At 37.2% G+C, this 10,509-nt stretch overlaps 1 protein-coding gene across 2 annotated transcripts; it reads right to left on the bottom strand.

Annotated features, from left to right (window-relative positions):
* Positions 1–598: 598 nt before the first annotated feature.
* Positions 599–10,202, bottom strand: LOC138716291 (uncharacterized). Of its 2 annotated transcripts, none has more exons than XM_069849223.1 (2): positions 9,455–10,202; positions 599–3,285 (listed from the first exon to the last, which is right to left on the bottom strand). In XM_069849223.1, the coding sequence occupies exon 2, from the start codon at positions 3,255–3,257 to the stop codon at positions 1,914–1,916; it is 1,344 nt and encodes a 447-aa protein (XP_069705324.1). In that variant the 5' UTR covers positions 3,258–3,285; positions 9,455–10,202; the 3' UTR covers positions 599–1,913. The 2 variants fall into 2 exon arrangements, with proteins under 2 accessions (XP_069705324.1, XP_069705323.1); XM_069849222.1 differs by lacking the exon at positions 9,455–10,202 and adding an exon at positions 5,909–6,058.
* Positions 10,203–10,509: the final 307 nt, after the last annotated feature.

The raw sequence follows: 10,509 nt of genomic DNA, 5'->3' as shown, positions 1-10,509 counted from the left end.
CTTCCCTCCTATACCTAGTAAAGTGATTTGTTTGTATATTACGCCTGTATCATCGAACTCTAGTCGTGGAAGGGGGTAGCAAACGGCGTTGATCCAAAGGTATAGCCAGGTTAATATTAAAAATGTTAGTAAAAATAAAATGTTGTCTCTGTATAAATAACCAGAAGGAAGGCATTGAACAGCTAAGAGACGCTGAAGTGACTTATTTTAAATTATTTTATATACTTAAAGAGATGATTCAGAGTTGGTGCCTTAATTCAGATGGTTATAAACCCGGGTTTATAAGCACTAAACGTTTCTGGATGCGATGTCCATTAGGAGAGCTTTCAAGTCTTTTTCACAAGACTCCGAAATTTAATACGAGAGAAATGAGTGACAAGAATTGGTGAATGCATCTTGTAAACAGCGCAGTTAAGACCATTAAAGGTATCAAAACTAAAATTGAATAATAACCATAACATACTGGGTAAGTAGATTAACTATTAGTGCATATTAACCCGGGTCTCTGACAACTGCTGATGAAGATGGCAGACTGAAGAATTGCATTTACTTGAAATTTAAGGGACATAATAGGAGAGTGAACAATAAAACATGCTGCTTACATGCACATCGTTAGAGATTTATTCTTGCACAACCACGCACTATGTTACATTGTAGTTCGTTATGCCTTTATGCATTGTCTTTAAATTGTTACACGTTACTTACATAATAACTAAATGTGGAAATATATCACCAATGGTTCAAATTGGCGTGCACTCAACTTACGATGATTAATCAAGGAATCGTGAGCAATTAAGTTTGTTTAAATTCGTTAAACCTTCTCGTCGTTATTAATTTTATAAGGACAAGATTTACGACCAAAGAACTACAAGAAAATGAATAAGACTAAACACACAACAATAGCAGTGACATAAATCCATTTCAGAGGCCTGTTTCATAAAGCTAGCAATCTACTTATCTAGAAAACTAGAAACTTGTTTCATAAATAGCGTTAGTAGTGTGGAACTCATATTTAAGAGTATTTAGTAATAGAGAATAATTTTGTAAATATGCATTCATCAAATAGTAATGAAGAAAACATTACTGTAAGATGACCAAGAATTTTCAGACCTAGAATAGGCTATATTACTTGTTATGGAAGAGACATGAATATAATGAAAGGTTCTGCCTAACGAGAATTAAGTTCAGTCAACTGTTGTCTGCCATTGAACTATTTTAGGACGTAATAGGGTTGTAACGCCAAAAGAGCAATTACGAATTGCTTTGTATTGCTTAGGCATAGGAGCACAATATTAGAGCCATTAATTAATTCTTTAACCTAAAAAACTTTCCTTGAAAACTTTTCTTGCTTCAGGACATTCTCGTCTTCTCTGAGTGATTTTGACATATTGCAAGATAATACATTTATAATTTTATAAATTGAGTGCATAGACGAGAGTATGAAATACAACAGACATAATATTAATTTGCATCTATATCACATACTCGAACGAATCCGCATAGCTAACTGCTGAATTAGTGTAGGAAATTTAGAAGTGCAGAGTGTTATGACACAGAATTTTCCACACTGCTAAAGGCTGATTCACAATAAGCTGGGAACAGAAACGATAACAAGAACGAGAACGGAAAAAAAGTTAAGTACATTTATTTTAACAATATTTCCGTTGTCGTTCTCATTTCCGATCCCGGTTTATTGTGGACCAGCCTTAACTACTAATTGTTACCCTACATAAGGCCTAAGTAAGTGCCAACAGTAATAGTCTCATGAACCAGGCCCCAGAGCTGCTGCATGTTCCTCGAAGCATTCGTCTGTGGTCCTCATAGATTCGTGATGTAGTAAGCAGAAATAGTAATTATGAAAGTTGTTTAAGGCAGAAATGCCGCGTTGGTTGAGTGCAGTCATTACTACTAAGTCACTTCGTGCCTGATGAGGATGAAGTCACGATTTTCAGGTGAGGAAGGTACTCGCCGCAGTCGAAATGACTCAAGGAATTGCTCACCGCAACGCTCAGCTCTTTCTCTACATCCTTAACAATCGTCACTTGGAAGAACCCCACGAGCCAATTGTTGATTCTGATTTTCAACCATTCAAAAGACCCGATTTCGGTTATGTTGTTAATCCTGTAGCCGTTAAATTTGAAAGCTCTCAGTTCCTTCAAAGCTGTGACACACGTTCCGTCGCTCTTGGGCTCCATGGAAACCTTGAGGGTAAGCTTCCTGTGCAGGAATGTGCCGTCCAGCTCTCCCTTGACTTCAGACGTCAGAAACTTCGCCTCATATTTGTCGTACGCCATGTCGAAGCTGTCGAGCTCTATCAGTGCAGACAGAACAAATTTGTCTCCGTGCTTGGAGAGGCTTACGTTTGAAGCGCGTTTCAGAGTGGACAGTCCCGCGATCCAACCGTCAACCGCCTCAAACGTTCCGTTAATAGTTTTTGTTTCCAATTTTTCCGTGAAGTTCCTCTGGAAATCTGGTATAGCTATTTCATCTCTGCTCCTCGTTAGAATTTCCTTTCTGACGTCTACCAGCATTTCGTCGAACAAGTCGCCGATGTTGACGTTCTGCGTGAAGGGCTCTCCGGCGCCCAGCAGCTCGCTGTTCTTGCGCCCTATCGTGAAGAGCGTTATCCTGCTCAGGATGAAGTTGATGTGCGCGTCCACGTAGTAGTTGAGGTGGTCCTCCACCTGGCTGTTGACCAGCCCCCCCACGGCCCCGGCCGTCAGCTCCTTGGACAGGCGCAGCTCCTGCGTCACGACGTGGTGGCGCGCGGGCACGATCTGCACGCTCAGCGACTCGGGGTGGTACCTGAAGTTGAAGCTGATCACGATCAGCGCGGCCGGCGTCAGCGCCAGGGCCATCTCCCCGACGGCCGTGATGTTGCTGAGCTTCATGTGCACGCGCCCTTGGCTGGAGTACGGGGGCACGATGACGTTGTGGACGAAGATGGCGTAATCGCCCTTGACCTCGAGCGATCCTAACAATGAATTCACGTGAAGAATCATCTTCGAGAAATCGGGGTCGATCTTACCGAGGTCCAGGTCAGCTGGGATGAGCAGTTGCATGTTCGTCAACTGCACAAACGTTTTCTCGTCCAGCGCGAAGGCGATGTTCTCTAGAGGAATGATGGAAGGCTCCGAGAACTCATTGCTTGCGTTCGTGGAGCTACGCTCAGATGAATTGCTGGAGCGTTCCTCCACGGCCTCCACGACGAAACATCTGCATACCAGCAGCACGGCCAGGTAGATATTCAGCTCCATCGTCTTCTGGATGAAGTCCACTCTTGACCTATTTGATAAAGAGCATAAGTATCAGCGACAAGTTATGTAGATATGGATGTGCACGTAAATATTTGATATAATATCGCTCTCTATTAGGAAGTTTTTGTCGGTATCAGTTAAGGAACAATTTCATTGGCTTAATAAGAAAGAATAAAGCTGAAACTGATCAGGAAGAAAAAAAGAAATTAGTTGGGCCACTGGCTAAGAAGAAACTGCCTACTGAAGGATGCTCTGGAAGGAGTGGTGAACGGGAGAAAAATTCGGAGCAGATGAAGATATAAAATGATTTACGTATAACATTAAGATAATTATATGGATCGTAGTGGAGGAAGGCGGAAAAGAGGAAGATTGGCGAATTATGAGTTTGCAGTGAGGACCTACAGAAAACGATGAATGAATAGATCACAATAGTTAATTGTGAATCCTCACATTTAAAAACATTTATTTTAACAATATTTCCATTTTCGTTCTCGTTGTCGTTTCCGTTCTCGGTTTATTGTGGACCAACCTTTACCTGGTTGAGATTTTTCCGGGGTTTTCCCTCAACCCATGCTGGGTAACTATCGGTGCTGGACCCCGGACTCATCTCACCGTCATTATCACCTTCATCTCATTCAGATGCTAAATAACCTAAGCTGTTGATAAAGCGTCGTAAAATAACCTACTAAAATAAAAAAAAAATAAGAACTCTATAGACTCCGGACTGATCACCCAGAGTACTGTTCATAAGGGAAACTCTATTTCTTTGAAGACGGAAGTGTTTAGTAATCGCTGTGTGGGTGAAATGACTTACTGATATGCGCGTCTTTTATTGCAGTCTTCATAGTAGAAATTCTTACGTCATAATAGAGAATTGTTACGTGAGACAAAAACGTATTTAAGTTATATTCAATCTGTTCTGAGATAATTATTGTTTCTGAGTACAGGTATTCAGGCGAAAAATTTTGACACATAGTTTTCTTTTAATCCACGTAGCTTTTTATACAACACTTTCGTTATTCCTCATAAAAGTTACAAATAGAAGTAGGTATCGGCTTGATGTTGATCAAGATTTGAAACTGAAAGTGGAAAAATTCAAACGAATGTGGCAACGATTTCGCTGGACGCAAAACAACATAAGATATAATATTTCTGTTAAGGATTAGATAATGATCTAATTGAGTCTATAACTGTAGTGCTCTTTCTATAGAAAATAAAGGAAAGGATTACTGTATTCTTGGTGATAATTCTCCTTTTTACCATTTTTCATAAGAACAACATTAAATTTCGCAGTGATCCATTGAATTAGATAATGACATCAACCTAAGAAAACTGTGACATTCATCGTTTTTCCCGCGAACTCTTCATTAGTAACTTCGTAAATTTCTAGTTACGAAATACCGTGAATTAGAAATTCTGGCGAAGAGGTAAAGGGTTATGAGGAAGATACTGGCCACTCCTGCAAACAAATTATTAGTTGCGTTCTTTCAAACTGTGGGCTACAGTAAACTGCACGAGGTTATTGTTTCAGCAGTGGAATGCTCATTTGACACCAAAACAACACCATAATATACTAATAAAGCTGATAATACTCAATTCAATACACACTGGTATGTGGTCATGTTAAGAATATCAGAGCTCTAGGCCTACTTCCAAAATAATAGTGAATTAAAAACCAAGAGTATATTGAGATATCGTACCTTGACCAGGAGATTGAAAGATTAAACCTGTAAAATTATTATTATTATTATTATTATTATTATTATTATTATTATTATTATTACCGGTTGTTCTTTATGGTTGTGAAACTTGGACTCTCTCTTTGAGAGAGGAACATAGGTTAAGGGTGTTTGAGAATAAGGTGCTTAGGAAAATATTTGTGGCTAAGAGGTATGAAGTTACAGGAGAATGGAGAAAGTTACACAACGCAGAACTGTACGCATTGTATTCTTCACCTGACATAATTAGGAACATTAAATCCAGACGTTTGAGATGGGCAGGGCATGTAGCACGTATGGGCGAATCCAGAAATGCATATAGAGTGTTAGTTGGGAGGCCGGAGGGAAAAAGACCTTTAGGGAGGCCGAGACGTAGATGGGAAGATAATATTAAAATGGATTTGAGGGAGGTGGGATATGATGATAGAGAATGGTTTAATCTTGCTCAGGATAGGGACCGATGGGGGGCTTATGTGAGGACGGCAATGAATCTCCGGGTTCCTTAAAAGCCAGTAAGTAAGTAAGTAAGTATTATTATTATTATTATTATTATTATTATTATTATTATTATTATTAACTTGGTTATTTAACGACGCTGTATCAGCTACAAGGTTATTTAGCGTAGATGGTATTGGTGATAGCGAGATGGTATTTGTCGAGATGAGGCCGAGGATTCGCCATAGATTACCTGACATTTGCCTTACGGTTGGGAAAAACCTCGGAAAAAACCCAACCAGGTAATCAGCCCAAGCGGGAATCGAACCCGCGCCCGAACGCAACACCGGATCAGCAGGCAAGGGCCTTAGCCGACCTAGCTACGCCGGTGGCTAATAATAATAATAATAATAATAATTATTATTATTATTATTATTATTATTATTATTATTATTATTATTATTATTATTATATACACTGAAGTTCTCATTTTCTTACCTCGAATGTGAAGATGTCTGCTTTGTACGATGGCAAGACGCGACCTATTTCACAACAGCTGCTTAGTCCGTCAGATTGTGTCGAACTGAAATTGTTATCCTTCGTTTTATCTTCGTCTGTGTAGTTTTTTTTATCGAGTAAAGAAGCAGTTCTCCCACCTGAATCACCCCTTTGTAAACACCGGATTTGGACGCTTTGCGTTTTGATAAAAGAAATAGCAGCTTCAAGTGGCAGTCGGGCCTCGATAAGTGCTTGGAACCTTGGTGTTTCCTGAACTGAAATTCTTTACGTAACGAACTTAGACACTTGCTAAATAAGGTTTTTCCCCTTTTTGTTGATTTCTCAACCCTTTTATTTACTCGTCATATTAGCTAAAAATACAGACTTCGAGATTTGAAAGAAATTATTTCGTAAATTCCGATATCGTTGGAAAAATGTTTTTACCCTATTTCTGTGTATATTTTTAACTGTTTCTCCCAGGACTTCGTATCTACCTCTTCGGAGTGATTACACGTGAAATGTAGAGTAAAGTAAACCTGATAGTTCTTGCAGAAGGCATCGTGCCATCACTTCCACACTTGATGTTGTGTAAATAGGGATCCTATTTTATGGTGAATAAGAATCTTAAATTTCAGTATAAAATTGACTTAATCTCGCACAAACACATAAATTCGATGTTCTTTTACATTTTAAAAAATTTAACTTTTTGACTCTCTCGCAAAATACAGCATATTCCTACAAACACTAGAGGTCTGTACCTTCCAAGAAATCTTAAGGTTCTCTGTGCATTTTAACAACATTTGCAGTTTTTACCGCTCTTGCCTGTTGTGTAGGGAAATTTCTCTAACAGTCTCCCATCCTATGTGTAAAAACTAGCAGGCACTACAAAACATTCAGGTTTTTTCTACTTTATATTTGAAAATAAACTCACTCGAAATTCGGTTTGAATATTAGGGTCAACATTCTGTATTGAAGTAGGGTATGAATATTAAGTTCAAAATTTTGAACATAAATAAGTCTTGGGGCACATTCAATTAAAATTTCGTAGAAAATATAAATTTCTCTTTAAAAACACTAATTTCGAATAAATTCATGCTCAAACCAAACATTTCCCGTATAAGTCTAAACAAAATTTTGCTTTAGGCCTACCTATTTTGCGAATTTAAAATTACCATATTTGGGCCTGGACACATAATAAGAGTCTACTTTTATCAGCTGAAAACCGTAAATCTGTAGTTTGTGAAAACTAGGTATCCTAAATCTATAAAGTGACACACTGAAATATACTCAAGAGAAGGTATGTGAGTCAAAAACATCCTTAGCAGAAATGTAAACTTGCCTTTATCATTACTGAATATACTATGTTTTGTTGTTCATAATCTGTCTGCGTTCCAAAATTTGGCAATGTTGTGAAAGCTTTCAGCTGGCTAACAGATGTCTGCTATCACAAGCTGTCGCTAAGTAATTTATATCATCGAAATCATTTCTATTTCATGGATTATGTTCATGGAGAATAATGACAGAGTCAGCAATAAAGTTGGTGAACTCATCTGCTCCTGCTAGTCAAGTGTATTGTCACAGTAAATGTTCTGATACATGAACAATTTTTTTCCTTTGTTCACTTGAAGTAGGTTGCATTCTTTTATTCTTTTTTTTTACAATTTTTGTTCAAACTTCTCTGAAATATGACTCTTCGTGTAACAAAATCCCAATATCCGAACTGCAGTAGGCCTGTATCACGCCTGGGTGTTCCACCAAATTAAAACTAATAACTTACAACTAATAGATCAGATAATTGCAGAATTTCACTTCAAACACGATTAAGATAATATAGGCGTATTTTAAAATTTGGTCTTAAGATGAAATGTTCTTTGAATTGTGGTTATAGATTTTCCAGTAGTTGGGACAAATTTTAGTTCCATGGTATTCGAAATTCTATTTATTTACACAATTATAATTTATTTGTTATATAAAACTGAGGTCACACATTAAAGATTACTGCGATCTGTGTTCGAATTATGTATCAAAGTGTAGTAATTATTTCCATGTTGTTATTAAAGCAGATAAACCGGGAAAACCTTTGGAATGACATAATGTAGTTAAGTAAAGCAAATTGAAGTCCAATGTATTGAGAAAAAACTTGAATCATCATCACTGCTTTCTATGTTGTAACATTTATGATACACAAGTAGATCAACGTCAGAGATCTCGACTAGAAATCTGATGCTTTTCTTAAAGGAATTACAAATGTAATGTTTTTCTAAGTGGAGCAGCAAAAGAAACTTCCAAGAAACAGAATAAAAAATGCTGTACAGCAGCAATCGAAGTGCTCGTGAGAGCCACGTAGCTTACTGAATTATTCATTCATCTGCTGTCACAACTCTCGAGACTGAGCATTTTCATTATTGAAACGCACATTTCACTTGATGTAGCCTACTTGTCTTGTGTCTTGTGATCACCTCCCAGTGACTACAAAATCGGAACTGACATTGATAATAAATTAAATAAAAATGAATATCAGCATTTAATGATAGTAATAGTATTGACAGTAATAATAATACTTACTTATTTACTTACTTACTTATTTACTTGCTTACTCGCTTTTAAGGAACCCGGAGTTCATTGCCGCCCACACATAAGCCGGCCATCGGTCCCTATCCTGAGCAAGATTAATCCATTCTCTATCATCATATCCCACCTCCCTCAAAAACATTCATTCCGAGGCTTATTTGAAGGATTCGTAACAAGTTGTTTTTACGGTGATGGGTTGTTAGCCCTTCCCAATAATAATAATAATAATAATAATAATAATAATAATAATAATAATAATAATAATAATAATAATAATAATAATAATAATAATATAATAGAGTAATAATAATAATAATATAGAGTAATAATAATAATAATAATAATAATAATAATAATAATAATAATAATAATAATAATAATAATAAGGAATGCACACACATAAGCCTGCCATCGGTCACTGTCCTGAGCAAGATTAATCCAGTCTCTATGAGCATATCCACTACATCATACCCACTTTCCTCAAATCCATTTAATATGATCCTCCCATCTACGTCTCGGCCTCCCCAAAGGTCTTTTTCCCTCCTGCCTCCCAACTAACACTCTATATGCATTTATGGATTCGCCCATACGTGCTACATGCCCTGCCCATCTCAAACGTCTGGATTTAATGTTCCTAATTATGTCAGGTGAAGAATACAATGCGTGCAGTTCTGCGTTGTGTAACTTTCTCCATTCTCCTGTAACTTCATCCCTCTTAGTCTCAAATATTTTCCTAAGAAACTTTAATAATAATAATAATAATAATAATAATAATAATAATAATAATAATAATAATAATAATAATAATGTGAAGTTTTTTCGGTCCTTGTAGCGTGTCATGCATATAGAAATATCCGACGTTTCGGAATTAGAGTGGGAACCGATATATTAGGCCACACTTAATTATTACTTTGAACTGAATCTTTTGGCCATTTAGAGCAATTTAAGCAATAGGACGAAATAAAATTTAAGTACCACAGGGAATGCTTGTTGATTTTGTTTGTAATCTTCTCGGATGTCTCACATTTACACACGCAGATAAGAACGACTTCCTCTAGGGGTCATTCCATAATGTTTGGACTTTGTCCATCATTCACAGCGTGACAGGTTCCACAGTAGCGCAGCCTGCCGATCACGGACTGGACCGCTTGTCTCGTTAACAAGCAGATATTACATCCAAGTCGTCACCACGCTGACATACTAGAAAGGGTGATACATTGAGTTACGACCAATTTGTGTTCTATGCAGCTTCATTTGAAGCGCACAGACTGTTCTTCCCCTGCATCTCTAGTGCTGACGAGGCACATCGTCTGTAAACAAAATGCCGGCCGGAGATCTCTCTCTACCTGAAGTGATGTCAGCAGTTTGTTGTGAGCTGTTCGGTAAACACAAACGCTTCCACATACTCGTATGAAGACGTTTCCGAAGTCAGATATCAGCAGCATTGAACCTGTCAGCAATACTTGGAGTTGAAGTGTCGCAGCAAGCATTCAGCAATTTCACTGTTTTGAAATTAGCTCTCAATTACATTAATTTTAATTTTGTAATTTTCCCCTAAACAGAAATTGCCCATAACACGAGTAACAGGGTAGATCTTGTACAGACTGTATATTCACCATATCCCAATTGATTGAAAAGAGAAAAGAGTTTACTTTACCTACATTTTTTGCATTTATCGACTATAAAAAGCGTTCGATAGAGTTGACAGAAGCATTTTATGAAAAATATTAGGAAATAAAGGAATTCCATCCCACTTAATAAGAGTGATACAGATTTTATATCTAAATAACACAATACAATTGAAAACATCCGTAATAATAAAATGGCAGAAATAAATCAAGGAGTCCGTCAAATATGTCCTTTGTTACCGACACTTTTTAATTTATACATGGACGAAGTCATACGAATATGGCTGAATGAAATATCATTAGATTTAAAATTAAATGACATAAATTGTACTACAATATAATTTGCTGATTATCAAGTGGTCATTAGCGAGAGTGAAAATGCTTCACAACAGGCAGTCTTCA

This window comes from Periplaneta americana, chromosome 16 (genome assembly GCF_040183065.1).
Source record: "Periplaneta americana isolate PAMFEO1 chromosome 16, P.americana_PAMFEO1_priV1, whole genome shotgun sequence".
Classification (NCBI taxonomy): domain Eukaryota; kingdom Metazoa; phylum Arthropoda; class Insecta; order Blattodea; family Blattidae; genus Periplaneta; species Periplaneta americana.
This window is presented reverse-complemented; position numbering and strand designations above follow the sequence as displayed.